This window comes from Mauremys reevesii, linkage group 8, assembly GCF_016161935.1.
Source record: "Mauremys reevesii isolate NIE-2019 linkage group 8, ASM1616193v1, whole genome shotgun sequence".
Lineage (NCBI taxonomy): Eukaryota > Metazoa > Chordata > Testudines > Geoemydidae > Mauremys > Mauremys reevesii.
In genome coordinates, this window is record NC_052630.1 from 103,800,376 (window position 1) to 103,823,241 (window position 22,866).

At 49.9% G+C, this 22,866-nt stretch overlaps 1 protein-coding gene across 2 annotated transcripts in view; it reads left to right on the forward strand.

Moving 5' to 3' along the window:
* LOC120370394 (vitamin D3 hydroxylase-associated protein-like) overlaps positions 1–16,031 on the forward strand; it is a 30,205-nt gene extending 14,174 nt beyond the window's left edge. The window contains exons 7-15 of one of the 2 annotated variants that reach the window (XM_039485002.1): positions 2,359–2,483; positions 5,039–5,164; positions 7,416–7,513; positions 8,704–8,803; positions 11,124–11,167; positions 13,359–13,398; positions 14,005–14,113; positions 15,350–15,495; positions 15,814–16,031. In XM_039485002.1, the coding sequence (XP_039340936.1) occupies positions 2,359–2,483; positions 5,039–5,164; positions 7,416–7,513; positions 8,704–8,803; positions 11,124–11,167; positions 13,359–13,398; positions 14,005–14,113; positions 15,350–15,495; positions 15,814–15,945 (920 nt within the window). In that variant the 3' untranslated portion in view covers positions 15,946–16,031. The remainder of the gene's footprint in view (positions 1–2,358; positions 2,484–5,038; positions 5,165–7,415; positions 7,514–8,703; positions 8,804–11,123; positions 11,168–13,358; positions 13,399–14,004; positions 14,114–15,349; positions 15,496–15,813) is intronic. The other variant, XR_005583725.1, reaches the window with a different exon arrangement.
* The last annotated feature ends 6,835 nt before the right edge of the window (positions 16,032–22,866 follow it).

A 22,866-nucleotide genomic window follows, 5' to 3' on the forward strand; every position in this document is an offset into this window, starting at 1 on the left:
TGCCTGACTAACCTAATTGCCTTCTATGAGGAGATAACTGGGTCTGTGGATGAGGGGAAAGCAGTGGATGTGTTATTCCTTGACTTTAGCAAAGCTTTTGATACGGTCTCCCGCAGTATTCTTGCCAGAAAGTTAAAGAAGTATGGGCTGGACGATTGAACTATAAGTTGGATAGAAAGCTGGCTAGATCGTCGGGCTCAACGGGTAGTGATCAATGGCTCCATGTCTAGTTGGCAGCCGGTTTCAAGTGGAGTGCCCCAAGGGTCGGTCCTGGGGCCGGTTTTGTTCAATATCTTCATTAATGATCTGGAGGATGGCGTGGACTGCATTCTCAGCAAGTTTGCAGATGACACTAAACTTGGAGGAGTGGTAGATACGCTGGAGGGTAGGGATAGGATACAGAGGGACCTAGACAAATTAGAGGACTGGGCCAAAAGAAACCTGATGAGGTTCAACAAGGACAAGTGCAGAGTCCTGCACTTAGGACGGAAGAATCCCATGCACTGTTACAGACTAGGGACCGAATGGCTAGGAAGCAGTTCTGCAGAAAAGGAGCTAGGGGTTACAGTGAACGAGAAGCTGGATATGAGTCAACAGTGTGCCCTTGTTGCCAAGAAGGCTAATGGCATTTTGGGCTGTATAAGTAGGGGCATTGCCAGCAGATCGAGGGACGTGATCATTCCCCTCTATTCGACATTGGTGAGGCCTCATCTGGAGTATTGTGTCCAGTTTTGGGCCCCACACTACAAGAAGAATGTGAAAAAATTGAAAAGAGTCCAGCGGAGGGCAACAAAAATGATTAGGGGCCTGGAGCACATGACTTATGAGGAGAGGCTGAAGGAACTGGAATTGTTTAGTCTACAGACGAGAAGAATGAGGGGGGATTTGATAGCTGCTTTCAACTACCTGAAAGGGGGTTCCAAAGAGGATGGATCTAGACTGTTCTCAGTGGTAGCAGATGACAGAACAAGGAGTAATGGTCTCAAGTTGCAGTGGGGGAGGTTTAGGTTGGATATTAGGAAAAACTTTTTCACTCAGAGTGGTGAAACACTGGAATGGGTTACCTAGGGAGGTTATGGCATCTCCTTGGGGGGAGGGATAGCTCAGTGGTTTGAGCATTGACCCGCTAAACCCAGGGTTATGAGTTCAATCCTTGAGGGGGCCATTTGGGGATTAGTCCTGCTTTGAGCAGAGAGTTGGACTAGATGATCTCCTGAGGTCATATCAACCCTGATATTCTATGAAAGGATAGTTTTTCTCACCTAAGAACCAGAAAGAAAAAAACCATTGCAGGTCAAATGAAATGCTTCTTTTCTGTGTGTTTTTTTACACTTTGTTTTGTTTAATTTAAATCAAGCTAAATTTTGAAACAAAACATCAAAACATTTTCTTCTGAAAGAGTCAAAATGAAACATTTAGACTTTTTTGGAAACTTGTTTCCTCATTTTTTTTCCCCAGATAAAACAGTGGGACCCAAATTCAGGACCAGTTTCGGTTGACCCAAAACTGCATTTTTTGGCAAATAAACTACGTGCTGAAAAAATGCCACCCAACTTTAGAACTCCCAGCAGATATGAGCTTGCCTCAATTCCTACCCATTTGGCTGGAGAGACACTCACTGCTGTTGTTGCTATTTATTATTTGGATTGAAATAGCCCTAAGAGGCACGTCTACACAGCCTCCAAGCCTGGGTTGACAGACTCAGGGTGAAGTTGCACTTTGAAGTTGCATCTTGGTCTGGAGCCCACCTCCCTCATGGAATCATAGAATCTCAGGGTTGGAAGGGACCTCAGGAGGTCATCTAGTCCAACCCCCTGCTTAAAGCAGGACTAACACCAACTAAGTCATCCCAGCCAGGGCTTTGTCAAGCCAGGGCCTTAAAAACCTCTAGGTGTGGAGATTCCACCACCTCCCTAGGTAACCCATTCCAGTGCTTCACCACCCTCCTAGTGAAATAGTGTTTCCTAATATCCAACCTAAACGTTCCCCACTGCAACGTGAGACCATTGCTTCTTGTTCTGTCTTATACATATATGTTTTTAGTCGCACAGTAAATAAGCTAATAACTTACTTAATTGGTTAATAACGTAGTAAAAGCATCCTGACTGGTTAACAACTTAGATTGCAGCATGTGATATTAAAAAAACTGTGTGATTTCATTATTAATCAAGGAGCTGCATTAAAGAGTCACTTGTGGGCGTGGCTCTCGAGTCCCTAGCTGAGTATCACTGATCTAGTATATCCTGGGTCGGTGCAGGATTGTTCCATCCAGAGTTCAATCTCTAGGTGAAAATCATTTTTTGCCACCTCAAGTCCCATTGGTTAAATTAGACACACGTTCTTCCATATTGATTCCAGTTACAGGAGCAGTAGGACCAATGGCGAGGGACGTGGACAGCCTGGCTCTGTGCATGAGAGCGCTCCTGTGTGACGACATGTTCCGCCTGGACCCCACCGTGCCACCCCTGCCCTTCAACGAGGAGGTAGGTCATTGGAGAGCGAAGTAGCCCTGGTTTCCTCAAGCTGCTGCTGATAGGATCTTCTCAGAGACCCGGTTCTTGAGGGTCCGTTGGAGGCAGGCAGTTGTTCCTATCATGCAGCCCGGAGCAAGCTTTAAATTCCCATCTCTGTGTTGCGCTGTGCATTGAAACGGGCGCTCACTGTCCAGCACGAGTCCCCTCCTGAACAAAGCTTTCGAGGGAGAGGGACAAACAACATTGGGGGTGATGGGAAAGATGCCCCAAAGGGCTTCCCGTTCCGGTGCACAAAGGCAAAAGCCGCCGGCAGAGTTGGCCTGCAGCATTCGCTCCTGGCTGTACATAATGGCTGCACTTTCCCGCTTTAAATGTCCCCTCCTTGGGAGGAAGGGGGTTGGGCTGGAAGGAGGAAGCAGGAAAGTGGAAGTGGAGAAGGTGGGGGGGAAGGAATGAAAAGGAGACCTCACTAAGAAACCCAGCTGAATGGACAGGAGTGCTGCCAGCTCTTGGGACTGCATCGTGACAAATGTGATTTCATGAAAAATTCCAGCCATCCCCCGATTTATTGAGAGCACTCCCACAACACTCTGCCGCCCAGGTGTGACACTGGAGACTGGGAGTTCTCGTCCTGGCTCTTCCATTGACCTATTCATCTTTCCAGGCCCCTTGTAACTCTTATTATTAAGCAAGCCTGCAAACAGCTCCCTTAGGGGAGGTAAAAGCCATTCGCCCATTTCACAGGTAAGATAACTGAGCACTTGCACAAGGGAACCATGGGTATGTCTCCACTGCAACATAAGTCAGTGTTTGAGCCTGGGCTCAAGCCTACCCGCCCCACTTTGTGTCTACATTGCTATTGCACTAACCCAGGGCTTGCACCCAAGGTCCCAGAACCCTGCCGGGGTGGTGGGTCCAAGCTCGAGTTAAGCTATGATCCAGGGTCCCAGTCCTATTGCTTTGCAGTGTGGACACAGCCCCGCTTGACTCCCAGGATTCAGCCAGAAGTATCCCACGATTCCCTGGGACAGCTTCCTTAGTCCTCTCTATCCCAGCAACCTGCCACCCACTCCACTCCACTCCCACCCTTTGCAAACAGCAGCAGCTCAGATCAGCATTAGTCCATTCTCATCTGATGGCTGATCTGTCAGCACACTGGCAGAGAGCCCCCGGGTTTGCCGCCCGATCAAGCCTTTTGCAAAGCGAGCTGCTTCCAACTTCCTGTAACATTTCCCCCTCAGTGCAGCGTGGTCCTGGGGTTACAGCTAGGGGGTGACACCAAGCACTCGGGGAGGGACCCCCCAGATCGCACGCACACTGGCCAGGTGTCTGTCCTGCACGGGCTGTCCCCCCGGAGGGCAAAGCCTGCGTTCCCCACTCCTCATTTACGCCTCCAGCTGGGCGGGAAGGGTCTGTGCTGTGCAGCCCGATGGGGTGGGCCCAGACCCGGTGGGGGTGAAAATACAGGCTCAGGGCTCGCTCGCGCTGGTGCTTCTGTGGGCCAAGCTCACACCAGGGCTCCTTGTTTTCACTATAGACCCTCATCAGCTGCCTCCCATCCTCCCCTATTGCAAGGACTCGCTGCAACCCCCACCTTCTCCCCGCATGGCAGGGGCTCTGTGTGTCTCCCGTTCCCCTCCCCTCCCCCACCAGGGGCTCTGTGTGCCCCCCCGTTCCCCTCCTCCCCCCCCACCAGGGGCTCTGTGTGCCCCCCCTCCTCCCCCGCCAGGAGCTCTGTGGGCCCCCCCGTTCCCCTCCCCCCCCCACCAGGGGCTCTGTGTGCCCCCCGGTCCCCTCCCCCCCCCCGCCCGGGGCTCTGTGTGCCCCCCGCTCCTTTAAGAACAGGGCCCAGTGGACTGAGAGCGCATTTGAGATGGAGGCGTGGGGGGGGGGGTGTGGTTGGCCTTCTCAAAGGGGCAACGTTAGTATTCTTAGGGGCTGGATGCCTGGGGGTTGCTACTCAGCGACAGACCATTTCACCTGGCCGTCACCAGTCTGAATCCTGGCTGGCCTGGCTCGGGAGAGGTTAAAAATTAGCTGTTCCCATCAAATGAGCTGAGTTTGGTGAGACCGGTATCAGCAGCTAGGTCACAGACTAAGGGAAACGGAGGAATACACAGATTCCCTGGCACAGGGCAAACTGGGGGCAGAGGCTTGGCATAGATTGCAAGCTCTTCCGGGCAAAGATTGTCTGTTCTGTGTTTGTACAATGAGAGAACTCCTCTACTGAGAGCTTGTGCGGCCAGGGCTAAAATGTCCTTACACTGCACGTTTGCAAGAGATGTTCCCCACACACACTGGGAATGGGCTGGGGGAATTTTCAGTCAAAAGCAACCCCCAGAATATGATTAAGGGTCTTTTTAAAATCTCAGGATTTGAAGCGAATCTCTTGATTTTGGGGAGTCTGACTCCTGGTGGGGTTTTTTTTTACGTTTGGGGTTGGCAAAACCATTTCCCCAAAACCTTTTGAGGGCCACCCAAGTCTGGGAAAAGTCTGATCTATGTTCTAATCCCAATACACGCCCAGCTTGAACTGTTTTAAAAGAAGGCTCCCTTCACTTCAGGTGTACTCCAGCTCTGCCCCTCTTCGGATCGGGTACTATGACACAGACGGCTATTTCCTGCTACCTCCCTGCGTGAGACGGGCTGTGCATGAAACCAAGGAGATTCTCCAGGAAGCTGGACACACAGTGAGCTCGGCCACTCCAACCTCTTGTTCTGAGCCTCTCCCTTTGACCTGGCCCATAAAAGTGAAATTGCTCTCCAGATGATGATCGTGTTTCTATAGCACAAGGAACCATCCAGCAGTGGCTGGTGGAGTTGAGGACGGAGGGGAGAGCAGGAGAAATGACTTAGGTAGCAGTAGCAGGTCTCGGACCCAGCCGCTGGAGGGCAAAAGATCACTCATTCATATACACCAGTGGTCCCCAAGCTTTTCAGGGTCATGCCCCCCGTTACCCCTGTCTGCACCCCACCCACCCAGGGCCTGGAGCGGGGCCGCGGCTCTGAGGGGGTGGGACGCAGACAGGAGTAACGGAGCTGAGTCTGGGGGCTGGGATGGGGCCAGAGTCTTAGGTGCAGGGTCGGCAGCCAAGGATGGGGATGGGAGCAGAGCTGGGTGGCACTTCCTCCCCCCCCCCCATGGGGGATGGCCCAGGCCCCAGCTGTGCCCCCCAAGGGAGGTTTAGGGACCTCTGATACACACCCACGCACAGAGCCAGTATGCTGCAGAACTGCCATAGCAGAGGGAGCCGCCTAGTGGAGCAGCAGCGCAGGGCAAATACTCTTGCTGCAGGATAACGAAAGGGGCCGGGCGTGGGGAACCGGTCACCCCTCTGTGGCATGTTCGTCTGGTTTTAGCAGAAGGATTGAGAGGACACAGGTTCAGCACAGACGGGCCTGTATGGGCCCAAGCGCTCTTGTTTATTACTGGATCCCAGGTTTAGCAGCACCACTAGGGGCGTCCATCAACGAGCCAGCAAACGCCCAAGCTCTTCCGACGGGGGACACGGCACCTGTCTTGCTCCAGGGAGACACTTCTCCCCAGAACAAGGGAGGCAGGGCAGAGAGGGCCGTGCCCTTTGATTAGTGCTACAGGGGGACCGTGTTCTCTTGGGCACCCACCTCCTGGCAGGTGTCAGTCCTGCGGGGCCGTTCTAAAGGAGTTCTGCTGACTCGCCGTCGGCATTGGGGTTCATCACTAGGGCTACGTTTTAGTCACAGGTATTTTTAGTGAAAGTCACGGACACGTCACGGGCAGTAAACAAAAATTCACAGCCCATGACCTGTCCACGACTTGTACTATATACCCCTCGCTAAATCTTGGGCCCGGGGATGCTGCCGGTGCTCGTGGGGGGCCAGCCTGGGGTGCTGCAGGTGCTCAGGTAGGGGCAGCTTGGGGGTGCAACAGATGTTTGTGGGGGGGCAGCTTGGGGGGCGCCATGGGTGCTCAGGGGGGGAGCAGCCCAGGGCCTCCACTGATGCTGAGGGGGGCAGCCCATGGCCCGGGACTCGCACTGGTGCTGGGGTGGGGGGATTGGCGGCCCCCTGGAAATGGCAACGTGTCCCTCCCTCAGCTCCTAGCTCCATGTGCTGTCCCTGCCCCAAGTGCCAGTTCCACAGCTCCCATTGGCCGGGAACCACGGCCAATGGGAGCTGCGGGGGCGGTGCCTGTGGGCAGAGGCAGCATGTGGAGCTAGGTGCTGAGGGAGGGACACGTCGCTGCTTCCGGGGAGCCCCCCAAGGTAAGCACCGCCCAGAGCCCTCACCCCCTCCTGCACCTAGCTGCGGCCAGTGCAGCTGGCCCCAGGGGCTGCCCGAGCTGCTCAGGTAGCCCCCTGGCCAGCCATCCTGGCTGCTGCAGAAGTCACAGAAAGTCACAGAATCCATGACTTCCGTGACAAACTCGCAGCTTTACTCATCAACTCTGCCCAGGACGGAATGGAAGTAGGAATGGCTCTGGGAGGAGAGAGGATCTAAGGTCTGGGCTGAGCAGTCCCGAGGGAGGAGCAGCCACACCTGCACAGAAGGCTTGAGCTGGAATCTGTTATATTATTAGATTCTAGGCAAATACAGCCATACTCCAGGAAGGGGGTGAGCTCTGAACCGGTACAGAGCGTCTTGGAGTTGGCTGCAAAAGCCACCGGCTCCTATGTTTATTCCCAAGCACGGTGCTTATTCCTGGGAGAATTGTAATAGGGTAATAATTGGAGATATACCAATCTCCTAGAACTGGAAGGGACCTTGAAAGGTCATTGAGTCCAGCCAATGCTCAAACCACTGAGCTATTCCTCCCCCTGAATCCCCATTGAAACGAGTGGGGAAGCCACAGCAGTGAGCGTTAAGCCTGGGGATATGTGTTTGCAGGATCCAGACCCTGAGCTATTAGTTACGTTCCAGGGAGCCTGGCTGCTGGTCGAATAACCTTTTGCTCTCATGTAGCTGGTGCCCTTTGCTCCTCCTCGGCCTGACTACGTCATGAATGAGCTTTTTGTGAAAGGCCTTTTTGCTGATGGAGGCTCCACTTTACTGGGCATGTTGTAAGTATGAACCCCTCCGCCCTTCTGGTGGGAGTTAAACTGTCCCTGGTGAGCAAAATGCGCAGGACGGCTGCTGGAGTGTGACAGCCCATTAGCACAACCAGCAGGTCTGCATCAGAGCAGCAGGGCGTCTGCATGCGGGGGGGAAGGAGGATGGGTTGGCAGAGTGGAAAGAGTTGGAACACGGGTCTGAGACTGGAGAATAAGTGACCTAGCCTAGCCTAGCCTGGCTCACAGCCATTCAAAGCAGTCATTGCCCATAATGGATGGCAGATGACGTGCTGCTTCTAAGAGAGAAGCCCCGGGGGCAGGAGGGGTTCTTTCCAATAAACGAGTGACTGGACTGAAAATTTACAGTGGAGGCTGGTAATGTCTGCAAGTGGGCGGGTAAAACTGGCCCCGATGAGGTGATCAGAGTCAATATGCATCGATGGATAAATGCCAGACAGCACCTGGCACGCAAAGCAACTGCCTGCCACGGAGACGCCACATTTATAGGCCATTAAACCAAGACAAGCCCCTCCCTGCCCCACAGCGCCTCCCTGAGTCAATCGAGTACAGCCTAAGGGCCAGCAGCTCTCTGCAGAAGTTGTGGATGCCACAAGTGGTTTGGCACACGTGGTACTGAAGCTTTAGGCCCAAGTTACACCACTTTCCAAACCTGCTCCGGTGAGTGACAGGGAGTGTATCTGGGCCAACAGAGTCAGGCACCTAAATCCAGTCAGGCCTCCAGACTTACCGTGATGCGAATCTGGAAAATAAGGGCCAGAACTGGCCCTCGGTGGCTTATGCCAACTCACGCTAGAGGCCAAAACTCTGCAGTGCAATTCCAGAGTGACTCCAAGGAAGGCAACAGAGCTCCCCAGGAATCACAACTTCTGGATCTGCTCTTCCACTCGTTTCCAGGAGCGTCACCCCAGGGTGACTCCACTGATTTCAGCAGAGTTACTCCCAACCTCCGGCGGTGGAAGCTAGATTAGAATCAGGCCTGTGGGCATTCTGCAGTGCAGTTTGCACCCATGCGTCGGCTGCAGCCTGCATCCCTAGCTGCGGGGGATGAATGCCGTGTTTTATAGCACAGGGAGTTTGTTTCCGGGCATTGAGACAACAAAATTCTGGTTAGGAGTCAGCCAGTTGTTAGGTGTAAAGCAGCTGGCTTGTGCCCACCCTCTCCCTCTGTTCCCTCCCAGTGCAGGGGACCCTGTGGATCCAGGCTTGAAACCCCAGGTGAATTGCTACAGGATTCCAACGCTGGTGAAGAAAATGCTGGCTCTTACCGTTCGACCTCTGGTGAGTCCCATCTTCTTATCTCAACGCTGGCTTGTGCCCCAATGGCCCCAGCTCACATTCCGGGGGTGGGTGTCCATGGGAAGCTGGTGGAGTTTGTAGCACGACTGACGTGAGGCCTGTTAAGATGAAGGAAAGTGCTGCTACTTTTCAAACTCTCTTCATCTCACTTCCCTAGTTTTTTCCCTAGGCCCCAGTTAGGTTTGTCGACGGCTATTGCTGGAAATTTGGAGAGGATGCAGAAAAGAGCCACAGAATGATCCCAGGGCTGGAGAAAATGCACTACGCCAGAGGTCCTCAACCTTTCTCTTTCTGAGCCCTCCCCGCCCATGCTATAAAAACTCCATGGCTCACCTCTGCCACAACAACTGGTTTTATGCTTATAAAAGCCAGGGCTGGCGTTAGGGGGTAGCAAGCTGGGCACTGCCCAGGGCCCCACGCCGCAGGGGCCCCACAAAGCTAAGTTGCTCAGGCTTTGGCTTCAGCCCCCAGTGGTGGGACTCAGGGCCCCAGGCTTCAGCCTCATGTGGTGGGGCTTCAGCTTTCTGCTCTGGGCTCCAGTGAGTCTAAGGGAGAGATAGCTCAGTGGTTTGAGCATTGGCCTCCTAAACTCAGGGTTGTGAGTTCAATCCTTGAGAGGGCCACATAGGGATCTGGGGCAAAATCAGTACTTGGTCCTGCTAGTGAAGGCAGGGGGCTGGACTCATTGACCTTTCAAGGTCCCTTCCAGTTCGAGGAGATCTCCATTAATTTATTTATACAAACAAAAACCACTGGCCCTGCTTGGCAGACCCCTTGAAACCCCGTTAGAGGGCCCCTGACCCCTGGTTGAGAACCACTGCCCTACAGTGAGAGACTTAAGGGGCTGTGTTCAGGTTACTAAAGAGCAGATTGAGAGGTGACTGAATTCTGGGTGTATAAGTACCTTCACCCGGGGGGGGACCAGGTACTAAAGAGCTCTTTCATCTAGTGGAGAAAGGCAGAACGAGAACCAATGGCTGGAAGCTGCAGCTAGCCAAATGCAAATTAGAAAGAAGGCACCAATTTTTAACAGTGAGGGTGATTAACCCGTCAACCAAACTACCAAGGGAAGTGGTGGATTCTCCAACTCCTTATGTCTTCACATCTAGCCTGGGGTGCCTTTCTGGAAGAGATGTGTTAGCCAAATACAAGTTATTGAACTCCAACACGGGTAGTGGGGCGAATACAATCCTGTGTTATGCAGGAGGTCAGACTAGATGATCGAAAGGTCCTTTCTGGCCTAAAAATCAATGAATCTCTGAGCTCAGTTACAAACTTTGGTTTGAATTTCCTTTCCCAGTGATTTACTCCATAGGTTTATTACTCTCGGCCTGAAGTAATTTTATCTCCTCAGGTTGAGCCATTTAATTTCTCTGTGTTCATTTTTCCCATCTGTAAAATGGGGATAGCACTGACCGACCTGCCAGGGGCATTATGGGGGCGAATGAGGTCATGTTTGTGCAGCGCTAGCACAGGAGGTTATAATGGTAAAGAACACACGGGCGTTGCTGTAAAAGGGGGGCAGGGGTTTGCACTGGTGTCCTTGGCCCAGAATCAGTGGGTGGCGTAGTCGTGTGCACTGGTTTGTTCCGCACCCTAGAAGTGGCTGCATCTCAGTGCTGCTATGTATTGTGTTTGTAGAGAGCTTTGTGTCTAGGGCACGAACTAAAGCCCGTCAAAGAAGCCCATTGACTTCACTGGGCTTGGATCATGTGCTATATAGATTATTAATGATTTATTATTAGGCTCTGCAATCTCTGTGAAGTGCCATCCAAAGATAACCAGGGGGCTATTGACAAACAGTCAGAGCCTCAGGGATGGTGGGAATCCAGCTCCTTCCATTGTGACATAAGCACATAAGAACGGCCGTACTGGGTCAGACCAAAGGTCCATCTAGCCCAGTATTCTGTCTTCTGACAGCGGCCAATGCCAGGTGCCCCAGAGGGAATGAACAGAGCAGGGAATCATCAAGTGATCCATCCCCTGTTGCTCATTCCCAGCTTCTGGCAAACAGAGGCTAGGGACACCATCCCTGCCCAGGCTGGCTAATAGCCATTAATGGACCCATCCTCCATGAATTTATCTAGTTCTTTTTTGAATCCTGTTAGTGTCTTAGTTTTCACAACATCCTCTGGCGAGGAGTTCCACAGGTTGACTGTGCGTTGTGTGAAGAAATACTTCCTTTTGGTTGTTTTAAACCTGCTGCCTGTTAATTTCACTGGGTGACCGTTTCCTCCAGGCTATACAAGACTCTGGGTGCCCAGTTCTGATCCCAACTGAAATGTAATTTGCCTCTTTTCAGTTTCCACGCCTGGCGGGTTATTTGACTGCTCTGTGTGGAGTGAGGTAAGAGAGAGCGTCACATTCGAATAACCGCATGGACACGGTGCATTTGCACAGTGTGGGTTGTGGGGCAAAGGAAAGGTGGGTGTGTCCTGACCCTCTGGCTTTCACTTTCCTTCTGACATTGGCCCAGATCCTCGGTTGCGGCAAATCAGTGCAGCGGTGTTGACGTTGACAGTGCTCTGCTGATTGACATCAGCTGTGGTTCTGTGCCATCAGCTTGAACCTTTGCACCTCATTTCACGCTGCTACTGGTAAAGTGCCATGAATTGTAACATCTGCTGCTTGCCAGAGTCCCACAGGCAGAGGCGAATGGATTGTAGCCATGTAAATGGAATGGATTGTAACTGTGTTTAGGGAGTGGGCTGCAACTGTGTTAATCCACAGAGCGCACACGTTACGTGTGGGAAATGGAGACCAGGTGACTTACCCAAGGTCTCACGCTGAGTCAGTGGCTGAGCCAGCAATAAAGCTCCCGAGTCTTGAGTCCCATCCACCTGTTCTCACCACATTAGAGGCCACTTACCTAATGTTTTGGGACCAATCCTGAAGTTCCCAAGATTTTCCCTGTGCCGTCAATAGGAACTTTGACTAATTAAGGACTGAGAAAATACCCATCGTGTCTTGAGCCCTCTATTCTGTATGAAGACGGAGCTAGAGAAGAGCATCTACAGAGGCCACCATCATCCTAGTATTGGAGTACCTCAAAATATAGGAAGCCAGAACATAGAGTGGAAGGCGCCACCTGGGTCCTTATGTCCAGACCCCCTGCTGTCACTGGCCATCCCATCATATAATCCCATTCATAATCTTATCAAGTTCCACCTTCAGATGAATGAGGTTGTTTGTACCCACAACTCTTACTGGGAGGTAGTTCCAGGACTTCCCTCCTCTGATGGTTGGAAACTTTCTAATTTCTAGCCTGAATTCCTTCATGGCTCGTTTAGCCCCATTTGTTCTGGTGCTAGCATTGCCCTTTGGCTTGAATAACTCTTCCCCCTCCCTGGTGTTTACCCCGAGAGTGGTCAGATCCCCTGTCAGCCTATGTTTTGCTAGGCTAAACAAGCCATGCTCCCTCAGGCTCCTCTCAGAAGATAGGCCATCCATTAATGAATTTAGCCTCACAGCTCCTGTGGTGAGGTAGGGAACTTTTATTGCCCTCCCTGCACGGATGAGGAGCCGAGAGATGAAGTGACTTGCCCAAGCCACACTGGGCGTCTGTAGTGTTGGCATCCGTGTAGTGCTCTCTCCATGTGTTATCCCAGCCCTGCGCAGTTAGGTGGTTCAGCAGACTTCAATATTACTACCCAGTAAGAAAGACCACTGGCATGGTGCAGTGACAAAGGCACTCAGCCAGGTTTATTGTCCTTAAGCCGCAGTACTAGTGCTCTGACTCTGTGGTTACAGGTTCACTGACATGTGGCTGCCCAGGGGCAAGGAGCGGCTCCATCAGCAGTAGGAGGATCTGCTGTCCCCTAGGCCACACAACGGGTTAAGGCAAAGCACTCTGTCATCTATAGACTGAGACAAACAACTTTCGTATTTCGTGACATCTGCTTGTTACCTCCCCTTGGATTTTGCTCCAGGGCAAAACATCCCTACACATCACTTCTGTCAAACCCTCTTATCTGGTGTTAGGTCAGGGCGTACCTGGGCTAATCATAAGAAGTGTGTTGAGACACATACCCCAGTATCTGTTGCTTCTTTGGCGGGCTTGTGTTTTAGCAACACCTTTGCCAAGGTCACGTACCGGACAGTGAACTTGTTAGCGTCTGCTATAATACATGGACAGACTTTGCTTCATGACATGGCCAGACTTTGCTGACAAGGGGCCTCAGATCTTACACCAGGCCCAGTGCTCAGGCGCGCTCTCTCTCTCTCTCTCTCTCCAACATGTGGAAGAGCTGAAAACTCAACCCAGATCTCCCGAGGACCAACCTAGTACCTTAACTATTGGACCACCCTTCCCCTCTTTGAGGACTTCACTGTTCATCTGCTTGGAGGATAGAGTAAAACTATTTATCTAAACTGGAAACAGAATCCATTGTTCCTTCTTTTTAAAATGATTGGTAAAACAACTGTGTCTTATAACGGTAGCATCTCATCAATGGAGATGGGGGTATTCAATCACCTGGTCTGCAATATTTTAGTCTTATTAACTGCCGTCGTTTTAACATGTTCAATTACATTTCAGGTCCGAGAAACTTCTGTGGAAGCAGCACGCTGAAGTGACGGTAAATGTGATTTTTCTCACTGCAAAGAGGAAAGCAAAGCGCCACCCCTGAAAACGAAGTGCAATTATGAAGCTTCATTACTCAGCAGTGCCTGCCTCCAAAGTTCAAAAATCATGAGTCATGCCCCCCAAAATCATGAGACTGGCCTAAAAATCATGAGATGACAAAAGTTATCAACTTGGGGTTCTTTTTATTTGCCTTCTCCTTTCTGAGTCTTTGGGGGTGCTCCGGAGTCCTATTTTCATGCTTTTCTCGGCAACTGAGAGGGCTAGAAATATACTTAGAGAAATGAGAGCAGAGATTTGCATGAATTCACATGACTCCAGGAGCTCAAATACCAGTTGTCATGTGAATCGCAATAACATCACAAGAGTTGGCAACACAGCATGATTGTAACTGCCTCTCAGCAGAGCCCGTCGCTTGTTCTGACAGTGCGGCTAGATCCTGTCTGCCATTGCCTTCTGAAATGCCATTCATAGGGGGTATCTGTCTAGCTCCTTTCCCAGCACACACGTGGCTCTGTCTGCTGTTAGGTCACACAGCCATGCTAGGGCTGGGTCTAGAACCCTGGATGTAACAGGGCTTCCGTCTTGCGTTCTCCCCCAGGCTTACCGCGTGGAGTTCATCGCCACATGGAGGAAACTCAAGCTGGATGTCGTGCTGTGTCCAGTCCTAGGTCCTGCCTTCACAGTCGGCTATCCTGGGAAGTTATTTGGTAACCTGGTACTGGCTGGTTCCATGATGTGGCAGCCATGAATCTCACCATCACGGCCCTTCTGTTTGCACAGAAATGGCGCAGCTCTGAGAATCAACCTGCTAGAATCGTTAATAGTGATCTTTACTGCCAGGGATATCACTACCTGCCTCAGGAGACAGTGTGGTCTAGTGGGCAGGACAATGGCCTCAAAAACAGGGGGTCTGAATCCTAGGTCTAGTCTAATCCTTTTGGTTCAGTTTCCCCTCCCACGAGGGGCGGCTCTAGGAATTTTGCTGCCCCAAGCAGGGCAGGCAGGCTGCCTTCCACGGCTTGCCTGCGGACGGTCGGCTGGTGCTGCAGCTTCGGCGGACCTCCCGCAGGCCGAAGCCGCGGGACCAGTGGACCCTCCGCAGGCAAGCCGCCGAAGGCAGCCTGCCTGCCGCCCTCGCAGCGCTGGCAGAGCGCCCCCCGAGGCTTGCCGCCCCAAGCACGCACTTGGCGTGCTGGGGCCTGGAGCCGCCCCTGCCTCCCATCTCTTGTCTATTTTGACTGTAATCTCTTTCTTCCTATGTGTTTGCATATCAGGACTGGCTCAGGCTCAGGGCCACTAGACGCTCCCGTAATGCTAACAATGAAGATGTTTTGTTTTTTTCCTTTAAACTAGCTCGCTAGCTCACCCAGCTACGATTTGTTTCTCCATCCCTAGCTCAGCAAGGAAGTTTAAAATTCCAGAATTCACGTACTTAAAACAATAGATACTATACTTGTGATTATCTCAGCTCTGTACAAGTGTTAACTATCAAAGTTCCCAACACCCTATAATGTCGGTAGGGATAAATAAGCTCCACTTTACAGCTGGAGAAACAGGGACACAAATGTTAAATGATTTGCCCAAGGGCTTTGGAGGAAGTCAGGGTCAGAGGTGGATCTAGACTGCCAGAGATTCTGCCTTCCCAGTCTGTGCTCAGGACTTTCGACCACAATCTCTCCCCACAGTGTAAACAGAAAAAGGTGTAGATCATTTTGCATGAGTGCGGGGCAGATGGCTGTGTGAACAACGACAGTCCCTGTTACCAATTTGCGGGGTTTGAGGGATGGCCCAGATGGTGATTCTCAAAGTGGAGTGCACGTGTCTTGCATTTGCAAAGCGGATGCACGCGAGGTCTTTTGTTCACTGTTGAGATCCAGAACCCCACGGCTGGGGCTGCCTCTCTGGATTCCCACTGGTGATATTCTGTGTTTTGCTCCTCCCAGCTGCTGTTTCCTCTACCATGTTGTACAACGTCTTAAACTTCCCCGCGGGGGTTGTGCCGGTCACCACTGTTACGGAGGCTGATGAGGAAGATCTGAAGCATTACACAGGGCACTACGGTGACCCCTGGGATAGGACACTGAGGCAGGTCAGCAGACATGGAGAAGAGGGGGTCATGGATGGAGCGGGGGACTCCATCTGCTACACTATGAGAATATCTGTCCCCCCCCTCCCCCCCGCTCTCCTTATTAGAACAGGAACTAATTGAACATGAGAGAGGCCTGAACTGCAGAGTTCAGCTTCAGATTTCCCCCACATTTGGGGGGGGAGTTGGGATCTGGCATTTAGGTTCACCCCATTGCCAGGATGGGTCCAGCTAGGAAGTTCAGATCAGGCTTCCAAAGGCTATTTGGATCCAGAGCCTGACATCCCAGGTAACATCCCGCGGCTTGTGTCTCCTCTGCAGGCTGTGGAAGGAGCCGTGGGGCTGCCTGTCGCCGTTCAGTGCGTGGCTCTGCCATGGCAGGAGGAGCTGTGTCTGCGGTTCATGAAGGAAGTGGAGACGCTCGCCCGAGGGAGGAAGAGGAGAAAAGTGTGACACCTAAGTGTGTCTCTCTCTCTAAGGAATCCAGCTATTCCTTCCCAGTCAATAAAAGGATTGCAAAAGTCCTTTCAGCAAAACAATGCAAGGTTTCTCTCAAGTATTTACTCGGTGTCTAAAGTGCAGGATGAGAGCGTGAGAATCAATGTATAGCCAGAAAACAGCAACCAGCCAACCCAGAATAGCACCCAGCAAAACCAGGGGGGTGTGCGAAAGAGGAATTCCCCTGTCAGCTCAGACATGTACAAACTGTTATGGGTCATTTCTCCAACACGAGTCGGGGAAGCAAAGCTCCGGTCTCTCCTCCCCTCAGTGTAAATGCAAATGATTCCAATTATTGATGTCCCACATCATTTATACCTTGGATGTTCTTTGCACCGCCACCATCTTTAGGTCGCTCAGTAAAATACACCTGGCGTATCTGACACAAGGGAAGCTGCATGGTCCCTTTAAGAAAAGGGACGGGACAATGTTTCAGGGCTTGAGGCAGACTTAAGATCAGACTTCAGCCGGGGGAAGTTTTCAGGGTGATGCAGGAGGTTACGTGATTGCAGTGAAGCCAAGAGAGGAGAAAATGCTTTGAAAGGAGCACAGCATGCCCTGATTGGTATCCGAGCCAGAGTCCTCAAAAAAGAAAACGGGGACAAGAGAATGCATGAGGTCTGGTCCTCTCTTTAAAGTGCAGCTCTGCTCCAAAAATGGGATGGTGTCTCCTTTTTACTGGTCATCACTGAACTAGGAAACACGAGATGTGGGCTTTGTTCCCAGCTCTTCCAGTGTCTTGCTGGGTGAACTTGGGTAAGTCACTTCATCTCTGACTTGGTTTCCCTCTATGTAAAATAGTGAGGCAGGGATGGGGGGGGTGGAGTAGAATTGATGTGGGGTCTCTGGAAGGAGAACTGATGTTGGAGCGGTGGGCAAGAACTGGCATCTTGGAAAACTGATGATAAGACTTGGAGGGGGCAGAAAACACATGAGGACAGAATATTGTTTTGGAGGATTGAGCATGATCAGGGGCATAGACAATTCTTGTATGTGGGGGCTAGAGTTAAAAATAAATGAAAAATTGTAGCTGGTTCAGAGAAGAGCCACGAGAATGATTAAAGGGTTAATAGTGATAGACAAAAGGAGCTCAATCTTTTCCTCTTGACAAAGAAGGCTAAGGGGTGGCTTGTTTACAGTCTAAATATCTGTATGGGAAACAAATAATTAATAATGTTCAGGTCTAACATGATCCAATGGCTGGATGTTGAAGCTAGACCAATTCAGACTGGAACTAAGACGTACACTTTTAACAGCGAGAGCCATTAACCGTTGGAACAGTTTACCAGGGGTTGCAGATTCTCCATCACAGACAATTTTTCAATCAAGATTGGATGTTTTTTTCTCTACGATTTGTTGGAGGGCTTTCCCTCAACCTCCCACTTCCCTGGTTCTTGTCACCCAGACGGCAAGCATCAAAAGACCAGAAGTCCAAAGTGCAGACAAGGCAATGTTTATTGGGGTTAATGTCCAGGCAAGCGTATTCCAAATCCCTTCGCACCAGTCGAGCGTATCTCTATACGCCGATAGAGTCTGTTCCCCGGTGTTCTGTTCCCAGCTCTGACGCAGAGCGTTTACCCTGCATCCCCCTTCCCAGCTGACGTGGCAGAGCGTTGCCTGGGTCCCTGTTCCCCGTTCCCCATTCCCATCCCCCCTCCCCATGATTCCAATTTCCCTTCCATTTCCTGTTTGACCCCAGTTTATATAGTAATAGTCTCAGCTATACTTAACCAATCCTAGCATATCGTAACATAATTCTCTAACCAATTTTATCCCACCACCCTAATTAACTTACACCTAGCATAATTAATTATACAGCAGACAGAAACAGTTAGAGAACCAGGTAGATTAACAATAGAAAAGTGGGGGCCATAAAGCTAAAACAATATAGAAATGAGGGTTTCACAGCCACAACCACTGATAAGTGATTTCTTGCCACACAGGCTGCTGTCAAACTAAGTTTTCTTTAACCATCTTAAGATCTGTCTCTTTATCTGGTGGTGATGGGCATTATCAGGACAGGATCATCTTCCTAACAGCCCAATAGCACCTTATTTCAATGTGACTGGTTTGGAATGTGAGGATGTCACCTAGGGTGACCAGAGAGCAAGTGTGAAAAATCAGGACAGGGGGTGGGGAGTAATAGGAGCCTATATAAGAAAAAGCCCCCAAAACTGGGACCTGTCCCTATAAAATCGGGGCATCTGGTCACCCTAATGTGACTTCCCAGCTTATGGCTGCCCCTGCTGCTTAGCCAAAGGCCTTAACCTAAGAACAAGGCCTCAGAGTAGCCTAGTGAGATAAGGCCCATACTCAGACGGACTGTGATTTTGATTCTTTGTTTTTATACCCCTATAACTAGCTAAGTGATAAAAATACACCCACGTTCTTAAAGTATAGGCCTTTATAGGCAGGCCTGAATATCTATATTCTAACAAGATTATTTTGGGAAGTTCTCTGGTCTGTGTTATCCAGGAGGTCAAACTAGATGATTCCAATGGTCCCTTCTGGCCTTGGAATCTATAAATAGCTGTTGAATATTCCTTTAATGAGTTTTATACCAGACTAAATGTGCCCAGTTTTAAGGAAGTGAAATAAACAAATAGCTGTTCCAAACTCACTGTTTCTTTTGTTAATGCAATCCCTACCTTCTGGGGGGAGCAAGCCACCAGTTGTTTACATGCATGATGCTGATACGCATAACGGGGCTGAATTAAAGTTGCACAGATTATTTTAATTCTGGGATTTCCTAACTCTTGAGTGCTTGACTCTGCAACCTCAATAATGGGCTTTTAATGTTGTTTTGTCTGTGATTTATTTTAAAAAATTTTAAAGAGCAAAACTAAAAAAACCAAATTCCATCAGGTAGCTTCATACTGACACCCACATGGTTCATCAGCAGGGTTGGAGCCATCACACAGTTATGCAGTAACTGATAGAGGATAACAACCTATTACTGCTATGAGGACCAGCACTGGAGGAAGGGGGATGAGACACCCATTGCCCAGTGTGTTTTCATAGATTTGCTGATAGAGTAATGGTGAGACTCAGGCATCTTGGGTTCCAGTGCCGGCTCTGGAGGGGAGCGTGCTTTGGTGGGCATAGACTCTTCTGCCCATTTTCCCCAAGCTTGACCCCTGCTGTCCCATTCCCTCCAGCCTATCACTGGCCTGCATTTCCCCCATCCTTGGTGCCTTCTCCCAGGCTTCTCATCCCAGTCCCAGTCTCCTTGCACAGCCAGTCCTCCTGCTCTGAGCTTGCTGTCCAAGTCCCAATTCCCCACTCCCCACACTCATTCCTGGTCTCCTTGCTGTACCTAGACTTCACACAAAAGTAGTGAGCCAGCAGCCAAAAAGAGCTGGAAAGTGCTTTCAAATGCACATACTAATGAAGCTTTAACAAAAAAATCTTATTTGTTTGTTTCTGAATAAATGCAATAAATTCACAATGGGGTTTGTGCCTTTTTAAAGCATTTTTTCCCTAAAATACAACGTACAGCCAGAAACTCTCAAAAACATGAATTTTGTATAACTCTGTAGATCGCCCATAAAAAGGATCTGTTTTCTCCCTTATACAGAATGTCAACTTATGAACATGACATGAAGTCAACATATCTTACTGCCATTCACAAAAATCACTCTGAATTTCATAAAATATAACATACAAATACAAAATACACCTCGCCTACCCCACAACGCCTGCTGTCTCAGAGTGGGTCCAGGAGAGGTCTGCTCCTCTTAAGCATTGGCTCTGCAGGTTGGCTTGCCATTGGAGGGGAAATCATTGACGTGGAGTCTGGGTACGTTTTTAGTGCAAATGTTTTGCATACACACCAGTCCTGGAACAGGGGTGGTCAGCAATTGCATGCAGGTGAAATTGTAGCCAAGGCAACTTGTCCATGTGGCGTTGGGTGGATGTTTTCAGGCAGTTGCAGCCTGTGGTTTTTCCACTTGTCACTGAAGTACACTTTTTTCCCCCCTCTTGACCAGAGCCGTGCGGCATTTTTTGCGGCATGGAATCATGGTGCAAACCCCGCACAGCCTCGTGATGTTTGGATGCAAATTCCCACCCAGTGTCATGACACCTGGATGCAAACCCTGCCCCCTGATTTTTTGGGCTGGTTTTTTCCATGTTTTGGGGGGCCAATAACACTTGGTTTAGGGCAGTTTTCTAGCAAGCCCTAGGCTGGTTACCGGGATAGCAGCTCCACCCTAAGGATTGACTCTAATTAGCAAGATTAAAACAGAGCAAACTCCCTTGCTGCTCACTACAGCTCTCCCCAAGGAATCCTCTACACCAAACTAAAAGCAGCACAGCGATTTCTTCCAGCAGTGAAATAGAACTTGCCTAACAGCACCATCTAGTGGCTTCCTGGCCCTCAGAACTGTATTAATTGTCTATGTCCAAAGACAGCTAGTATTTGCTAGAGGGGTTCAGCTAGAACTAGAGTCCTTAACGCCAACCTGCTATTGGTCAAATATGAACGCAAGAGACTTGTTCCATCAAGTTATGGGTGAAACTCATCTCGTTGAAGGCCAATGCAAGGCCTCTGCCCCACTTGAGTCCCATTGTTTTAAAGGCGTAAGTGGGCATAGGAATGACCTCCAACCCACGTTGCCATATTCCCATGGAATTGTTTCTGCCCGACAAGCTTTTTAGTGTTTCCATCATTCTTCTGCACAATACACTATAAAGACTGACTCTTCAGGTCCAACCTGTGTAACTTAATTATTTAAATGTAGCTTCTAACTGACTGGCTGGGCTGGTTTCCTTTCAATTTAGAGGACTTATTGAAATAGACTAGACAAACATAGGGCCCAGCCCCATCCTCAGTCTAAACCCCCAGGGTGTACATAGTCAGCTCCCACCACTGGGATGAAGTCACTATCCCCATGGGGAACTGGCTCCACCCTCCATAAGATGCATGGGCCCCTTTTTAGCCTCCACCCCAAGCATGATGCATGGTCAGATGGTGTTGGGTCATGACCCAGGCTCTGCCCATGCTGTTTGCATTCATTCCCCGTAACAATTCCCCCACCATGTGGCAAAGCCCTAGAGAATTCAGTACAGCTGTATATCCCTTTGGTAAGATTCTCTGTTCCATTCCAGAACCCTATGACATTTCTTTAAAACCCTGATATTTTCATCCCTACTAAGCTTTGCAGAACTTTTCCATGAAGGCCTGCAGCTCAAGAAACTTATGCAAAGGCTCAAAGTTCCAGCATTCCCATGTGTTCCACGTTCCCTCAAATCACAGATACCATGTTCTATAGTCAGACACTTTGTCACCTGGTAAAAATGTAATTGCTAATTGTAGCGGATGCTAATATACACAGGCTAACCTATATCCATGTTATGCTGACAATACTACCTGTCAGACATATTCCAAGCAGTTAAGTATTGTATACAGATTATTAAGCATTACTACAGCAGTTATATAGGCCAAAATTGGCCTGTACCTTTGTTATAATCCTGTACACGCATGCTACGTAGCCCATAACACCTTGCATTAGACGAAGTAAGCCTTGGCTTGAGTAGATAGGAAAACCGTCAGTCTCAGAGCATATGATTATTTCCTCATGGCAACAGGAAAGGAGTTACCCATACAGACCTAGGTGTCTTCATACCTCTTTGTACATCAAATGCATGTGTTCAGAACAAAGATAAGGGTGCCTCATGACCTGGAATGCATGGATTTAGAGTAAAAGATAAAGGGGTACACCGTGATACCAGAAACAAACAACGTAAGAAGCTGATCAGTTGAATCCAGTTTCAGGCGACATATACAGTACCTTTTGCTGGTAAACAAGTAGGGTATAAAAGGTGGCTTAAGGGATACAACTTCGGGGAGCACACCAGCTACGTAAGGTGAATCTCACCACATGAGATTCCTCTTCGCAGACTGGTAACATATGGAACTGTTTTCCTGTACCACCTGAATAAACCTGACTGACATTGGTTCCTTATGAAATATACTTGAGACCAACTAACCACAGTGTAGTCAAGCAATTGACTATGCAATTGATCAACAACCGAGTTAGGGCTTAAGTCTCTTGTTTCTATATGGGAGGTTCTTATGGTGCAGAAGTTCTCTCAAGGACTCCCTGCCCTCTCATTCATGGCACATCTTCTCTCATTCCTGACTGCTGACAATACCTGCTGACAATACCTGCAGCGGAGATTTTCAAAGGAGCCTAAGGGAGTTGCATCCCTAACTCCAGTAGCATTTCAATAGCAGCAGAACCCCCATCTCCGTTAGGCCTTTTGAACACCCACAACCACTGCTTCCATGGGGAGGTACAGGCAGGAAGTTATTTCATGTGGGTGTGGCTCTTGGCTACTCTGGTCTGCTAACAAAGGAGGGGACTGTAGGAGGTGATGTAATACAGACATCTGCTCATCGCAAATCAACTGAAACCACCACGACAGGACCTGGGACCGAGTTCTACCCGCCGCTCTACTATTAACTCATTGGGTGTCCTTGGCAGCTCTCCCACCCATCAGACCTCATTCTCCCTATCTAGAAAAGGGGACAGTGGTACTTACCTGCCTTTAAAAAACACTTGGGGAATCTCCTGCTGGGAAAGTGCTACACAAGAGCTAATACATCACATAGATTGTCCTATCCATATCTGACTGCAGGGGCGTATGTAATAGCATGCGTGTCTATAGAGCCGTTCGTCTGTGGGCCTGGGGCTGCATTTCCAAACGCCAGCAGAGGGGAGGGAGGAAGATATCACTGCCATGTTACAGATGAGGAAATGCGACACACGAAGTGACTTGCTTAAGGCCAAGCGGCTGCAGAACCAGAAGCAAACTCCAGAGTGCTCAACCTCCGCTCTGAGCACTAATTCCCTCTGTGGTTATTTTACAAAT